This window comes from Podarcis bocagei, assembly GCF_964188305.1.
Source record: "Podarcis bocagei genome assembly, chromosome: 1".
NCBI lineage: Eukaryota > Metazoa > Chordata > Lepidosauria > Squamata > Lacertidae > Podarcis > Podarcis bocagei.
The window spans coordinates 75,087,350-75,104,228 of NC_138125.1; the positions used below are offsets into that span (position 1 = coordinate 75,087,350).

A 16,879-nucleotide genomic window follows, 5' to 3' on the forward strand; every position below is an offset into this window, starting at 1 on the left:
TATAGAAGAATGCTATGAATCCTTTCCCCCAGCCTCCAATACGCACAAATGCAGCACATGTGTGGCAGTTGCACATGATAAGATGCTTCCTTGGTTTGCTCACTTTGATAAATTACCGCTCAGTTGTTCCCTTGTATGTTTTAACTATAGGAAACTTCATCTGTAATAGAATTCTGTATTATGTGTTCCTTGAGTGCTTTGTTTGGCTTTCGTAGGGGATTCTGGAGTGCCCATTAGATGTTATTATAAGGCCATAAGCCACACTAGGTGCTTCCTAGGTATACCTTTATGAGGACCCAAACTTCCCCCTAATCCTAGAGTCACTTTTCAATTTGAGGACATTAACAGAAACATAATAACCACAATCTGCATTACTTATGCCATAGCACAATTGATGCAAGCAAATTGGCATGCAGCAGGGACTGGGAAGCCAGATGTTGTTGGATTTCAACTCCAATCCACTCCAGACAGAATGGCCAAGTGGAATGAAGGCTACAGGTTCTCTATCCCTGGCATAAAGGTTGATGAGAGCTCATATGCAGCAGTGTCCAATTACATTCAGATAGTTATGGATCAGCTGTTTGTGTTTGTTAATGCACAACAGTTCAAACTCACTTTTCAGTAGAAAAAGATCAAATTGCTGCTCAGTGCAATGTTTCTGTTTCCATATTATCTTTGTCTTCCAGATACCAAACTAAAAAAAAAATGCATTAGAAAAGTTGCATTAGAAAAGTTACAGGTGCTGTGGTACATCTTCAGGATGGTCGCTCCCTGCTTGCATTTAGTTAGCACTTTGTCGATTCCTCCAACTCTTTCATTCAGTCCCCATAAGAGGCACTGGCAATTTGTTGCCCAGCATGGGCCATGCAGCGAGTATGGTAGGTGTAGTATTATGAGAATGCAATGAGCAAAGGTACTTTCCCAAGGTATCGGGTGCTTTCCCTACCCATTCCACTTATTGCGTGTCAAGACCCTGAAACCACCCCCTTGATGGTGAATAAAACACAAGGACGCAACTTTATTGGTTACAGAATGTGAGCGGTATTGGCTTATGTTTTGGATTGACTCGACTATATCTGACTCCTGCCCATCACGCAGGGAGTCCAGTACGGGTCAACCACTGGTAGGGGGAGCCCCGTCGATGCAAACCAACTTGAGCTGCCCCAGGGTTCCCGAAGGGGTTGTGCCATGGCCCTAGCCCCGTCCCGGACAAGATCGACACCCCCGGATTCCTTTAACGGAAGACCCTTAAGCTTGGAGGGGCAGGTGATGGCCACACCTCCCCTCCCCCATCATAAGATCAACCAATGCCTAACTGCCAAACCTTATAAAGTTGTGACAATTACTACAACGTAGGTGAAAACCCAATGGCCCATGCAAATTTGCCAAGTGGAAAAATTCCTACCAGGGCCCTCAACGGTGACAACCAAGGTCCATATCAAGGCCAATATTGACACCTGCAAATTAGGGATGGAGGGAGGGAGGGAGATTGAAGAAGCGAGCTGAGAGGAAGCTCTCCGGCTCACGCCTTGGTTTAAATGGGGCCCGGCCACACCTCCCCAGTCAGCGGATTGGCTGGCTGGTCAATGACGTGGCCAGGAACCTCTGGGTGATGCAGGACTTTGTCCCCCCGCCCGTGGAGGGGAGTGGGTGGCCACGTGGTCCACCGCAACTCCCCCTACAGTGAAGTGGAGTGGATTTGCATAAGTGGATTCAGAACTCCCCTTCATCTCTAAAGCTGGCAAATTAAAGAGCTGTTTATAAGAATAGAACTAAGGGCTCAGGAAGAAACCTTACAATGCTGTTTACGTACATCCTGCTCTTCAAATTATAAAGAGCAACAATGGTTGGCTAGTTAATTCATATCAAATATCTTTGATTGTTCTGTGCTCTCTTTTATCCCTCTGGGTTGATTTTATTAATCACTATTTGCGAGCTAGTGAAAGCTACGAAGTGTCTTGAGCAAGGTATATTGATTGTTGACATCTATCGTGAGCAAGGAATATTGATCTGTCATGAGAATCGTTGTTCTATACACTGCCCCTTTAATTTAAACTCTATAGGATCACCTGCCATGTCTGTCCAATTATCTTTATGTAATAAGCATTGTGCAACCGAGGCTTTGAATGCTGCCGCTATCTGTGCTACGCCACTCAAAAGAAAGGGTTTACATTTATGCCTGGTGATCCCTCTATGGCCAAAACATCCCAACTGAACTGTGCCATATTCCAAGTATATATTCAATATATTCTTTGCACTTTAAAATGTTAGAAGAGCACTTTAAACTGCTTTGAGATTGTGAAGCAAGTCACACAGAGGAAAAAGTCTGTTCTCATGGAAACATGTTGATTGAAATGGACACATTTAAAAGCCATCTATTATCATCTGCAATGTACGTTTGTTTTCAAATCCCATCAGCTGCTTGATTATCTTGAGATACCATCCTGTGCTGCCGTTGCAAAAGGCAAAAAAAAAGTATGTCTTTGAAGACAACTTCAGCAAATGGATTTTTATTGTAAAGAATCCATGTTCTGCTGTCATATTCCATTGTGTCCTCTGTGTGCATCTGTCTTAAATGTGTGCCACCATTTTGTGTAAACCAAAATGGAAACAAATCAGAAGCAACTTGTGTAAGGATTATTTCCTGAGAAATGCACCACAACAGGTATAAATCAGCAAAGCTAGAATGCCACACACACACAAAAAAAAGAATCATCATCAGTGCCAGTCTCCAAAGTTGAGTTCTAGGAAGTTTATTGAGAAACAGAAAATTTGGGTGCCATCTTCCATTATGCTAAATATTATCATGTTTCTAATTGCAGACCTGCTCTCAGAGCTAGGAGCCAAAGCTACCCTGTTTCTAACAAGCTAACATTCTGTTTTCCCCTTTCACTCTTTTCCTTTTCGGGGAAAAAGAAAAGAAATTTCATTTGGTGCACTGCACACCTCCAACATGCCTAGGGCAAATGTGCTACTTTTTTCTCCTCCTTTTTCTATCTCACCTTTTAGCTGTTGAACCCTACCAACAGATTTTGTTCTGATAAAACCATTCTTAGTGTTTCAATAGCCTTCTGCTTATATGTTTGAAGATTCGAAACTGAATGGGGAGGTGGCCAAGGCGGCGCTGGCAAATGAAGACTGCCCCCACATAGACCAGGCTATGTCACCCGAGGAAGGCCTGCCCTTTACCCGTTCTGGCACTCGGGAGAGATATGGACCTTGCTTCCTCTTATCAACCGGGGAATTTCCCTGCCCGCCTGATGGAGGAATAAGAAAGGGTATGTAGATGAGGTCCTGTAATCACATAGATAGTAACATAGTTTAAGAGATAAAGTACTTACTGATAAGTAGTGATCTTGTTTTAGATAGTGGCTTCTTGTGCTACAATAACAGCCTGATGCCTGCATTTTAAGTTACTAATCTGGGCTAGGAACAGTGGTTCCCAAACTCTTTAATCTGTGTGCCCTTGGCAAATCATTTCATCTAGTGTACAAATCTAGCATTCACCATTCACCTGCACCAGCCCCCGAGACCTTAGCTGCCACACAAGGCTTCACAGCTCAATATTTTTTCCACCTTCCTATTGCAATTGCTGTGGGACAACATGGTTCCAACTCTTTCACCTGCTACAAAACCTCTTTAAGCTCTCGCCTTCTCTTTCTCCTGTACACCCCCCCCCCAATTTCATGTGTGGCAGGCGGAGGGGAGGAGGCAATTCAAACATGCTCAGCAGAATTTCCAGAAGGTCACTTGTAGAGGCCTTTAACAAGTGTCATGCAAGGAACGATCACTTGGCATGATAAGTTTTGTTGTTTTACATTTTCTCTGGCAAGTGCTCATGTGCCCCTAAGGGTGCAGGTACCAGTTTGGGAACCACTGAGTGGGGAGGGAAGCAAAAATAAAACAATGTTTGTGACAGTGTCAAGCAGCTTAGTCTTCCTTGTTGGTTTATTTCAGCAAGTGCCAATAGAGAGTAGTTAGCAGTATCCTTAATCTATTCCAGTTTTCCCCCCAAGGAATGTGAGAGACTCACTGATCGGAATAATCCAGGAATGACGGCTATTTAGAAAGTGCCGGCATCTTAAGACAATTGTTTGGCTATCTCTTATCCATATACAACACATAACATTAAACTCTAGCCCATTAAGCTTTCATAACTCAGTAGAATGGCCACCACTCCATGAAGACAGTGTTATGCTCTCCTTTGGCTCCCACGTTCATTTGCCTTGACCACAGTTAGCATTCGTTACTGTGGCCTGTTGCCAATCTCCCTGAATATTTTCACGAAACTTTTATGACCGTATCGACTGCACCTACTACTGAAACAAAAACAAGAGCATTTTAAATATATACATATATATATCTATATTTATATAAGGAGAGGGAAGCAGACCATGGCTTATTTAAGTGGAGGAACTGATGATGGTGAAAATGCAAACAAATTAATACTCACCCTAAGAGATTATCAAGCACATGCTTAGATACGTAAAACATATCATTTAAATCCATTTCAGTGTAGTATACATACGCCCTGGTCTGATAACTCCAGCATGTGGACGGAGGCTCCAATGTGCCTGTGGAGCTTTCTGTGAATGGTTGCTGAATACTCTTGTGGCATGTTCCCCTATAAGAGCATGCCAAGTTTTGGGTGTCCCCCACCAAAAAACAACAACAATGAATTGTGGCCATAGAGTGTAACACTGCATATTGACCAACTGCAAATATGGTAGGGTGAAATCCATGGCACAGGGTCATACTCTACAGAAACTGTAGGATGTATTGCATGTCGGTAGGGGGAGACTATGAATAAATGCCAGTTGTAGAAATAGAGCAGCTATAATTGTAACTTCAAAGCCTATTGATGATAAGATATAGTAGGATAATTGTACTTTCATTTGAAAGTATCTCTGCTGAAAATTCCCTTTGTAGCAAAGTGTTTTATATCTGATTCTGTATTGGATAGGTGTTGGCCACTTTCATTCAACTGGAGTCTTCTTCTTCTTATGGTTCTTGCTTCAGTGTATTCTGAGACTTCTGCAAAGTGTCATCTCACTGGGGATTTTTTTTTAAAGTGTAGTTCCCATGATGCACCTCAACAAGAACCAGGCTCTGCCTGTTGAGTGAAAGTAGAGCCAGCTAACTAAAGAAGTATAAATGTCAGCATATTGTTGGCCTGTTTGAGGGGTGGGAGGGTGTGTATATATACCTTTTGTGTTCCAACCAAATTTCATTTCCTAGATTGTCTTACTGTCTATAATTTGCTGAGCTGTTTTGTGCATGTCTAAAAACTGGCAGAGGGGAAAGGAAAACAAATGCATGCAACAATACTGGTAAACAAACTGAGTAGTATCTCTATAGCAACATAATAACTGCTTTTGCTTTCGGATGGGCTTTTATGTTATAAAGACATCTTTTTAGGGGGCCCAACCTTCAGATAATGTGATATGTAGCTATATAGAATATGGGATATTTATTTCTTCCAGCTGCTTTATGGCATTGCCTACATTATAGTAGAGGGTTTCCATCCAAGGGAAAGGAGGTTATTTCCCCTCTCCACCATTTTCTGATTGCTTCTGACATGGTCATGTTGCAAGGGATACTACTCTCAGCATGTCACAGCATGAGGATGCTACTGATCTGGCTACTTTGTTGACCATTCTGTTGTTGATCCAATGCTGTATTTTTGCATTTTTTTTTCTTTTTAAATGAAGGTTATGAAATGTCACGGAGTCTTAACAGCATAGCTGGCATAAGTGGAAAAGCGGTAGGATTATCCTCAAAGCCTGCACCCTACAATTCTCCTAGCCCAACGAGACATTCTTGGTCTCCCATCCCATCCATTTTGTAGCATGGATCAGTAGCAGAGAATGGTCTAAATCATAATACTAAAAAAAGAAAGAAAAAAGAAAGAAAAAGAAATGCTATTCTTTCTAATTGACCTATGAGCTGTCACAATATAATGCAAACGATGATGATGATGATGATGATTGAAGCGGTCTGTCTCTCGGTAGCATCTCATGGGGACGGTGTTACTACTGGTTTTAGTAACGCTTACACTGACAACATCCTTGATCGGTAGTGCTGAGATGACACTAGGTGGGCATTAGTAGCTTTGGCGGGCCATAACACTGCATGATATTGGAACATAAGACAACAAGGTGGATGCATCATGTAGTTTCCTCTAAGGTTGCATCAGGCTGGTATGTGCTTTTTCTTGGCTAATGGTGGATCCACTGGCTCTTATGGAATGGGTTAGGCATTCAGGCCAATGCTGAAACTTGCCAACGATTGAAGATTTTGCTTTACTCAGGATATTTTTTTGAGCCATAGGAACCCTGCAGGAGTTTGAGCAAAACACACGCAGTAGGATGAAACTTTGCATGGGCGCCTATTCTATGTTGAAAGCAATAAGATACACTGTAGAGAGGTCTCTAGCTGGCTGGCTGACTGCATGGGAAAAAGTACTGGCGGAGAAGAAAACTGGCTGCCTCTGCATGTAGCTCTTTCCACCTTAGTCCTCCTTCCTTTAAAACACCCAGCTTGATTTGAAAAGCGCAGGAGAGAAGCTCAAGTATTGATTATATTCTTTACATGCAGATCTTTGCAAAGAAAGTCCTGTCATTGCTAAATATATGCCAACAGAGGCAGTCAAAGTGACTTGACATGGAGAGAACGAGATGGACAATGATGGCTTGTAAACGTCTGGGTGGAACTGTGCAGGCATAGAAGACCTCCTCATTTGGACAAATGTAATCTCACTCCATGCAAGTTTGCAGGATGATTCTATGTGGTTTCACAGATATAAGTAGATTTGCAGGCTTTTTCTATGGCCAAAATGTAACAAATGATAGATTTTTTTTGTTGTTCCATAGCATGAATTGCATGAAAACAAAAAAACCTGCAATTGTATGAGTAACTTTAAAGGGGGTGGGTGGGAGGCAAAGTGATCTATTTTCTTTCAAAGCTCTTTACTTTTACATACATTGTTGTAGCCAAACTGTAAAATGTTCTAAAACCGTACATTCCTTTGCTATGGATTGCTTCTTTTTGTATACAAGATAAAAAGAGTTAATGGTTTTAAAAGTGGAATCAGGCGGTCATATTGACCAAGCCTTCATAAATACATCACATTAACATGAAAAAACAATCAAGAACTTTTCATTCAACTAGAATTGTGTAAACTGTACAAACAACTTTCTTTTCCTGTCTGTTTTTGTTGGCATGCTTGTGAAACATGGGACCAACTCTTGGACCTGATGGTAACAGCTGGTCTAGACTTATTTTCCAGCTCTGGTTATGTTGTATTTTATTGGTGTATAGATCCAATGTGAAGACCCTTCATGGCAAATTGTTCACATTACGTAATCAGTGATGAATTTAACAACAAAAAATGTTTTTTTAAAAAAATAAATCAGAAAAATCAGAAAATCTGGGACTTACAGTATACAAATCAGGAAGCTAATCAAGTGTAAGCTTGTCTCAGAGTTTAAGAAACAAGATGATGGCATTGTATGCAATTTAGAACTTCTGAGTAAAATGCATGCACAATGTTATGCAAAACAAATCCTAGCATGAAATAAATTTTGTATCCTGGTTTCAATGCCTGCTGTACAGTGTAAATCAGAATTCTTTTCTAAAATGATCAGAGGTTTCCAGATACACTTCTGAAATCGTGAATAAATACAAGACTCCCAGTGGAAATATAAAAGAAGCTTGTTTTTAATTTGCTTCTAAAATGGCAAAATTGGTGACTGCATCATCAACTGGTCCCTCCAAATCCTTGATACAACTCGTGTCTACAGTCTTCACGACACTAATAAATATAACAAATGGAAGGTATAACGTAGAGTTATGTAGGTCTCTTTTGCTCCCTCTCTTCTTTCCCCTTTAATAATAAAAGTTTGGCTTTTTAGATGATAATGTGAAGTTGGGTTTTCTTCTGTGGTTCTCTTAAATTCTCCACTTTACAACAGCAGCCCACATCATGTAAGTCTTTAAAAGGGATCAAGAGCAAAATAATTTTAGGAAATAGTGAGTTATGTCTAAAGCTGTCCAATATTAAGGGTAGTAACAGAGACTCATGGGGGGAGCTATAATATTTCATTTGGGATTCAAAGAGTAAGATTGCTTGTCAACATGATTCTTGTAGTTTGAACATCCTATGCAAGGTATTTCTTCAAGGGTTAGAAATTCACTGTTTGAATACCTCTACCAAACATCTCAGGAAGAAAATAAGACTTCTGGAACTACTAGTTGGTATGAGAAGTACCGTATTTTTCGCTCTATAGGACGCACTTTTTCCCCTCCAAAAATGAAGGGGAAATGTGTGTGCGTCCTACGGAGCGAATGCAGGCTTTCGCTGAAGCCTGGAGAGCGAGAGGGGTCGGTGCGCACCAACCCCTCTCGCTCTCCAGGCTTCAGAAAGCTATCCACAAGCCTTCGGAGCCCGGCGGGAGTTCCCGCCGAGCTCCGAAGGTTTGCAGATTGCAGCCTGCAGCCCGAAGCCCGGGGAGTGCAGCGCTGTGCAACCCGAGCTTCGGGCAGCTATCCGCAGCGCTTGCCGCTGCTTCCGGACCTGTTCTGGGGGCTGGGGTCGGGGGAAGCTTGGGCTTCCCACGGCCCCAGCCCCGCGGCTAAAAACAAAGCCACGAGCAGCCTCTCACGGCTGGAGAGGTTGTGCATGGCTAAAGAGGAAGCCAAGACAACCAGCGGGATGGATCCCGCTGGCTGTCTTGGCTTCTTTGCTCTTTGGGACTGGGGGGGGGTAATTTTTTCCCCCTTTATTTCCCCTCCCCCCCAAAAAAACCTAGGTGCGCCCTATGGTCCGGTGCACCCTATAGAGTGAAAAATACAGTATATATTTGAACAGGAAATGTAGAATAAACTTGGTTTATAGCTATTCCTTTGCAATAAGTTAGCTTAATCATATTAACTATGAACCAAATTTGCTGAATCCATTCAAATATAATAGGAGATATGCTTTTCCAGTTATTATCATCTTAGTAGCCTGGTTCTTTTACTAGAGTAGGGAAAGCATGAATTGGTCACACACACACACACCCCTCATTTCTGATGTTAACATGCAAAATGGGAACTAATGGAGCTCTCATCCACTGTGAGATCCACAGGCCTCCCCCTCTCCCAATGATTTATGGTGAGTGATAGCCATGAGTCCCACATTACAGCGGGTGTATGTGTAGAAGCATGACACGCTTGAACTTAAGTTGGAACAGGCTCCAAGATCAATCACAGAAGAACATGGATTTGTTATAAGGTTATGGATAACAGATGGTACAGTCAGGAGGCCAGTTTCAAAATTAGAGATCATGATGGGATAGAGCAGCAGGGGAAATCACTTGATGAAGTCAACCCACAGCCACAAGACTTTCCTTATCAAAACTAGTTTATTGATTTGTGCTTAGGTTTCAGGAAATCCATGCGTGATCTTCAGAAAAGGGATTGTGTGGCAACCTCTCTCTACCCTGTTTAGGAAGAGGATAACAATATGAGTAACAGCAACTTTAAATCCACAAGCGATCTGTGTAGTGGTTATAATGTTCTCAGTTGAAGTCCTACAATAGAATATCAAATTCTAAAGAATCTTGAATTATTATTGTTGTTTAGCCGTTTAGTTGTGTCCGACTCTTCGTGACCCCATGGACCAGAGCACGCCAGGCACTGCCTCCCGCAGTTTGGTCAAACTCATGTTGGTAGCTTCGAGAACACTGTCCAACCATCTCGTCCTCTGTCGTTCTCTTCTCCTTGTGCCCTCAACCTATTATTAGGTTATTAGGCTAGTGTATTTCAGAAACAGCACATCATTTTAAGAGGTGGGGAGGTGTATTTCCAACAGAATCTACTCCATCTAAACTAAATGATCCCCAAGTCTCACCCTTCTGGTATATGAGGCTCAGATGATCCACTGAGTTTTAGAAAGATATAAAATTGGACACGGTAGCTGCATGTAGCAGATTAACACCCTTCCATCTTTAAGCAGCAAACCCATTGTATTTTCCATGAACTGGTGTGACACATGATGTATGGTGGGATAATTCTGCAAAAGCCAGTCAGGAAAGTGGTTTCTTTTATTCTCTCACTCCAGAAAAGATTGTAGCTAATGACACTGTGATAAGAGTCAAGCGTAATGGCCATTAATCTAGGAGAAAATGATTTCTCATATAAATTGCTCTCGCTCTCACTCTCTTTAAAGTTTCACAGGCACAAAGAAAATACGATCACTGAAAGGAATGGTTGTTAGGACAAATGAGCATGCCAGGACTCAAAGGAAACAGAGCAGAGATAAAGCAAGAAAACTTAGAATTGAGCTGAGCACTGAAGTATATCGGATGAAAGCACCCCAAGGCAACACTCATGTGATGGTTGCCCTTCTTTTCTCCTCACCGCTCCAAATAAAGCAATGGTTTTTCTTTGATTTCAAACAAACCGTCCTACCTGCTACTTTCTCATTGAAACCATTTCACAGTCCGCACCTACCCAAGCAATAGCAAGCCTTTAATAAGGTGAGGTTCTTAATGTGAATTAAGTACTAAAGACGCAATGCGTTTTTGTAGTATCTTTTGTAACCAGTAGAGGCAGGGAGAGGGAAACAGTCACACAGACTATTGGTATACAAAAGCAGAGTTGGAAGGGACCTCAGACTAGTCCAACTAGTAAACCTCATTAAATTAAACAGAACTGAATAGAATAGTTAAAGGTAAAGGTAAAGGTACCCCTGCCCGTACGGGCCAGTCGTGTCCGACTCTAGGGTTGTGCGCCCATCTCACTTAAGAGGCCGGGGGCCAGCGCTGTCCGGAGACCCTTCTGGGTCACGTGGCCAGCGTGACGAAGCTGCTCTGGTGAGCCGGCACCAGCGCAGCACACGGAAACGCCATTTACCTTCCTGCTAGAAAGCGGTACCTATTTATCTACTTGCACTTTTAGGGGTGCTTTCGAACTGCTAGGTGGGCAGGAGCTGGGACCGCAGACGGGAGCGCCCCCCGCCGCAGGGATTCGAACTGCCGACCATGTGATCGGCAAGCCCTAGGCGCTGAGGATTTACCCACAGCGCCACCCGCGTCCCCTTAGAATAGTTAGGACTATGCTTTTACTCTCTCTGCCTCCTCCCCAGACACAGTGTGATTATTAGTGCTGCAGAAAGGACGACAAATTAATTCAAATAAAAAGGGGTGTCATTATCTCATCATGAAGAGAGGTACATAAATACCCAAAGTATTTCAAAAACTACAGAAATTTAACCAGCTAAGCTGTCTGAGGAGGATATGGCATTTTCTTCCTTAGAGTTTCCCTTACACCCTCAACCTCCTCCACCCCCCCAAAAAGGGTAGAGATCTCTATTTTGGGTGCCACAGATCTAGGGTGCACAGCCTGCAGGAAATTACTTAGGGGCATCCCTTCCAACTGTATGAATCTATGCAACTGCTAAGCACAAAAATGCTATGCCTTTTACTAGAAAGGGCAAGATATGAGTGCTTTGAAAACATACACAGACACATACATACATATATGCAATATTACAGCTTTCACTTTGATTCAATAAATCATTCTAGCAGGCTACAGCTTAGTGCATGCTTTGCCTACATGGATACTACCAAGAGCACCCAACTTTGAACTGTCCAAAAGGATCTAAGCGAGATTCCGTTTTTTCCCCCCATGGCTTGAAGTCCTCTGGGCTAGAGGTCACCTCTAGAGTTGTTTTTATTGAAAGATGCTTTATTAGATGAACCCTTTCCCCCAGCATCACTGCTGGGTAAGTCACAAGATGCCACTTTGCTGTCAAATCATAATACTAATGTTTATAATAATCAGCTGCACTACTGCTTGTTCACTCTTTTGTTACGTTGTAGTACATCCTTGTCACTTGATACTATTTACCTAACAAGAGGTAGGATTCTTATGGTAGAAAGCCGTATCATGTTCAGTGGTAAAGACCTGATTGACAGTTTGTTATCTCACCTTCCAGTGATATTCAATTTTCTGTAGAGAGATCCATGGCAATTCATAGAGAGATCCATGGCAATTTTGACACTGGATTTGTTACTTTGTGCACCCAATTGGAATGCATTAATCACCTTCAACTAAACTGTTGCACTAGCAGACGTCAGCACAAGGATTCCTGCTAGCACAATAGGACTTTCTCCCCTTCACCCTCTCAAAATCTGCTCAGGGGGATTGAGAGAACCCACAGAACAGTGCAAAGAAGAAAAAGAAAGGAGATCACTATAGAGTTTTCACAGAATGCTAAAGACTCTTTATACTCTTTACCACTTCTCCTTGTACAATTCTGTAAAAATATACCCCTGCCTCTCCACTCCTTTGGTGAAAGCTCTTTTCCTTGTTTTGGGCATCCTCTGTCTAGACTACTGCAACTTTTACCTCCCTGGCCTCCTCTTCTTACACATCAAGCCCCACACCTCTGTCCAAAACTCTCCCGACAAAATTGGCATTATTTAAACAGTATGGCACTTCTCCCGAATTCCTGATCTAGGACAAAACTCATTGGCCTCAACTTCAAAGCCTTCCATAGGCATATCCCTGTGTCTGAACTAACTTTCTTAGGAAAGGAGTCTAAAGTACTGGTAACAAAGTTCTAGAACTTATTGATAAACTAAAAATGAACAAAGTTACTCAATCCAGATGGCATCTACTCGACAGCTCTCGGAGAATTAAAATGTGAAGACGCAGAGCTTCTAATGAAAATTTGTAAATTATGCCTGTACCCAAGGACTGGAAAATGGCCAATTTAATACCATTTTTTATTAAAAGGATCTGGCTGGATCCCAGAAACTATAATCTGATTATCTTCACATCAGCAATATTCAAGATAAAATTACCCAGCATATAGAAGAATAAGCCTTGCTGAAGAAGAACCAATGTGACTTCTGCAAAGGTAAGTCCTGACTCACTAACCTTTGACAATTATTTGAGAGTGTCAATAGGCATGGAGATTTGGGTGATCATTGTGCAACATCAGCAAAGACTCCTGAGCAAGCTTAGCAGGCATGAGCTAAAAGGCAGGCATGAACAGGAAGCAGAGAGTGGGGATAAATGAATGATTCTGACAATGAATAGGCACAAGAAAGGGAATCCACCAAGGGACCAGTGCTTTTTAATGTTTTCATGAATGTTCTGGAATTGCAGGTGAGCAGTCAAGTGACCAGATTTGCTGATGACACAAATTGCTCAAGCTGTTAAAAAAAGAAGCAAGCTAAAAACATATATATGAGTTCAATCTAACAAATGTTGGGCATTACCATCTCCCATAGAAATTCATGAGACTTGAGTTAGTAACCAAGTATAGGTCCTTGACTAATTTCACTGGATTCTGCCTACTTTCACCAGGAAATATTATATTTCAGTGCATTGTTGTTGATTATGTTTTTAAAGAGTATTACAGGACAAGTTCCATTTGTTTGCTTTTAAACCAGCACCCGGTTTCCCCAGTAATTTTCACAACCTTGGTTAGCTGTATATAAATATTAGTACACCAACGATTACAGTACTTGAATTGTGCTGACATTTCTACGGTGGAAGGTTGAAGCGTGGTAAATGACAATATGCCATGGAATGTCCAGCTCCGCATCCAATCAAAAGCAGCTTTGCAGAACTCAAAGTCCCAACAGGCTGAGGGACACAAACATTGGCTTCTGTTCCATTGCCACACATCCCGTGTTCATTCCATCCCCAGGAAAAACACTGGCTACCTACAAGAAAGGAAGACATGTTGTAATCAGAGCATTAAAGCAACTAATACAGCACCATATTCCCGAGGTCATCAATTTAGCAATCAGCAACAGCCTTGCAGAGCACTGGGTATGTTTCAGTGGTACTTGCTTAAGAACATAAGAAGCTGCAATATATGGAATCAAACCACTGGCCCAACTGGCTCATGGTTCTTTACACTAACTGGCAGTGGCTCCATCTGGAAATGCTGGGAATTGAACATAAAACCATCTGCATGCCCAGCTATAGCCTTTTCTAAAAATACTGTCCAAGTAAACATGCACAGAATTGGGCTGTTGTGCCATCACTTTATTCTACAAGAGCATAGACTGGGAATTAAAAATCAGGAGTCAGGGGTCGCGCATGACCTAATATTTTCATTACGGATTACTCAAGAAGGGAATCATAGTGTGAACTTTAAGGTCTCAATCCAACTTAGTACAGGCAACATTCCATTATCTAAGTATCTCTTACATTATCTGTTTATTTTTCCTCTTGCAGATGAAGAACCACGTTTGCTGGTGATATTTAGGGCTCTGAAATTCAGTACAAAATTCTCAGCCTTATAAAAGGGGTTGACGCCAAAAAGTCTGAAAAGTGGCAGCTCAGTTTTCTGGAAACTATTTCTGGTATTACTGTGCTCCTTTTGGCACCGACAATCAAAGAAAAACGCTTTTACAAATAGAGCGATACTCTTTCTTTCAAACTTATGCCAGTGTAACTGAATCACACTTAAGCAATAACAGTGAGATATCAAGTAGGCTACTGCTCTGGGAAAACAAGTTCTCTATTTAGCTCAGTATTCAGACACAGAAAAAGTATCCTAAGTATTCTAATAGTCAGATCTAAAACTACACGCTTCAAATCATTGACCTAAAACTTTCAAGTTAATATTAAAAATTAATGTTTTAGCTTGTGGGATATTTCCCCAGTCTTTGGGAAAATACCCAGCCTCAAGAGTGAACATACTAGAACCCTGCCCTTTGTGAGAGAAGAAGAAGAAGAGTTTGGATTTGATATCCCGCTTTATCACTACCCGAAGGAGTCTCAAAGTGGCTAACATTCTCCTTTCCCTTCCTCCCCCACAACAAACACTCTGTGAGGTGAGTGGGGCTGAGAGACTTCAGAGAAGTGTGACTGGCCCAAGGTCACCCAGTAGCTGCATGTGGAGGAGCAGGGATGCAAACCCGGTTCCCCAGATTACGAATCTACTGCTCTTAACCACTACACCACACAGCCATCTTTCTCTCCCTCCACACAGAATGCCTCTGAAATAATACTGTGTCCAGACCTGATTGCCTTCCCAAAACATTTTTTGAGAACATCGTGGCCTACCAAGACACCAATTTGCCAGCTCCATTGCTACAAACAGTGGCAGAATAATTTGTTGCAATTTTTTTTAATGCACTGCTGTTTCTTGTGAAAGTAACCCACCGCTAAGGACTTTTCTCCTGCTCAATTTGCTGACTTCCATGGCCTGCAAATGGCCCTTAGTTAAACAAACCATGGTTTTCCAAGTACTTTGTGTTAGCTGAAAACTAGAAGGAGAAACTTCTGATTTCTTTGCAGATGCAAAAAGAGAAAGGAGGAATGAATAAGCCTCTGCGTCTACACCATTTTCTTAATAACCAACTGCCACCACCTTTGCAGGGTCAAACAGGCAAGCAAATCCTCCCTCAATCACCGTAGTTCTGATCTTATTGATTGATTGATTGTCTCCTGCATATACATGGTTTCTCCTTCCATGGTTGCTATTCACTTGGAGGGGGGTTGAAAGATCCAAAGAAAAGATCCAAATTGACCCATTTCATAAACCAAGATGGGAACTTCTTGCTGTTGAAGGTACAGTATAGAAATCCCTTATTTAATAAAGCAATGATGAAAAATTATGGTTCATCCTGCATCACATCTAATTTGGCTATAACATTTAACATGTTATGGGGCATTAATAGGTTTTCTTGTTGGATTTCTGGCACTATTAGCCTTGATGCAACAGAACACAAAAAACCTGGTTTCACGTATATAGCTGAAATAAACTCCTGAATCATTCTATACCTCAGAAAAATAATAATGGGGATGTGGGAAAGTGTTCCGTACCAAAAATAGCATCTACCTCACTGGGTGGTCCTTTTATGTCTGAACCAGTTTCCATGTTGCTACTCCAGTTCTTCAAATGTGAGCTGAATAATGGACTGAAAAAAGGTCCTGCATATCTTGGAACTTAATGCCCTGTAACATGTTAAATGTTACAGCCAAACTAGATGTGATGCAGGAGAACCATCATTTCTCCTCTCCTCCCTCCACAAACCTTTTTTGCTGATTAGAACAAGCAGAGTGTCTGTATTTCCTTCAGAATGGCTGGTTTACTGCTACATAAATTATACTCTGAACCAACAAGCCTTCCCAGCTGTAAAATGGAATAATAGCAAGAATCCACCATGACCCCATAGAGAACTCCTGTATTTTTAAATGGAGGGACCGTGGCTGCATACCCCTCCTTTATACCTAGAGAGAGCAAGGTTTTTTATTTTACCGATACTGGGTAACAATACAATAACATTTGAGTGCAAGTAGAAAAAAAGTTCTAAATAATCTAAAATCAGTTTTCGATTATTATCCTCATCCACTGAGTTGGAATGTTGACCACTTCAAGACTAAAAGACGTACTTTCATTTAAATATAACATTTCCAAAGAACAAAAAATATTGCGGCCCCTTAAAGGCTAATATATTTATTGTGGCATATGCTTGTGGGGGCTGCAGTCCACTTCATCATTAGACTGTAGTTAGTTTACTGTAGTCTCCCAGATTTGCCCTTTAAGGTGCCACAGGGCTCGTGGTTGTTTTTTGCTGCAACACAGCTACACCTCTGAAATTTACAAGAACGATCTTCACACAACACAGAATTCACTGTCAAAAGGTGTGCTAGCCAATCTTACATAATATCACATAGAAAGATGGAGCATGACCAAAGTTGACAGAGGTTGGTGCTAGTGATTAGAGAAAGACGGTTGGGCCTGAGTGACTTATATTACTTAACAGAAGGATTATCATGTACAGGGGATGGAAAGAGGAAAGGTCTTGCACCTGACTATAGCTGCATTTCTGAGCATAAGCATGATTCGCATACATAAGGGGTT

The 16,879-nt window shown here is 41.7% G+C and overlaps 2 protein-coding genes across 10 annotated transcripts in view; one reads left to right on the forward strand and one right to left on the reverse strand.

Moving 5' to 3' along the window:
- The window catches only part of KCNC1 (potassium voltage-gated channel subfamily C member 1), a 130,618-nt gene extending 122,698 nt beyond the window's left edge, over positions 1-7,920 (forward strand). The window contains exons 3-5 of one of the 5 annotated variants that reach the window (XM_081202122.1): positions 3,090-3,278; positions 5,712-5,764; positions 6,598-7,920. In XM_081202122.1, the coding sequence (XP_081058248.1) occupies positions 3,090-3,278; positions 5,712-5,764; positions 6,598-6,657 (302 nt within the window). In that variant the 3' untranslated portion in view covers positions 6,658-7,920. Of the gene's footprint in view, positions 1-3,089; positions 3,279-5,711 lie in introns of all 5 variants that reach the window. The other 4 variants (XM_081202121.1, XM_081202123.1, XM_081202124.1 and 1 more) reach the window with 4 other exon arrangements.
- An 896-nt stretch (positions 7,921-8,816) lies between these two features.
- Positions 8,817-16,879, reverse strand: part of SERGEF (secretion regulating guanine nucleotide exchange factor) — a 117,641-nt gene continuing 109,578 nt past the window's right edge. For 2 of the 5 annotated variants that reach the window (XM_081202447.1, XM_081202451.1), the window contains exon 11: positions 10,067-13,721. In XM_081202447.1, the coding sequence (XP_081058573.1) occupies positions 13,540-13,721 (182 nt within the window). In that variant the 3' untranslated portion in view covers positions 10,067-13,539. Of the gene's footprint in view, positions 9,483-10,066; positions 13,722-16,879 lie in introns of those variants that run through there. The other 3 variants (XM_081202449.1, XM_081202448.1, XM_081202450.1) reach the window with 3 other exon arrangements.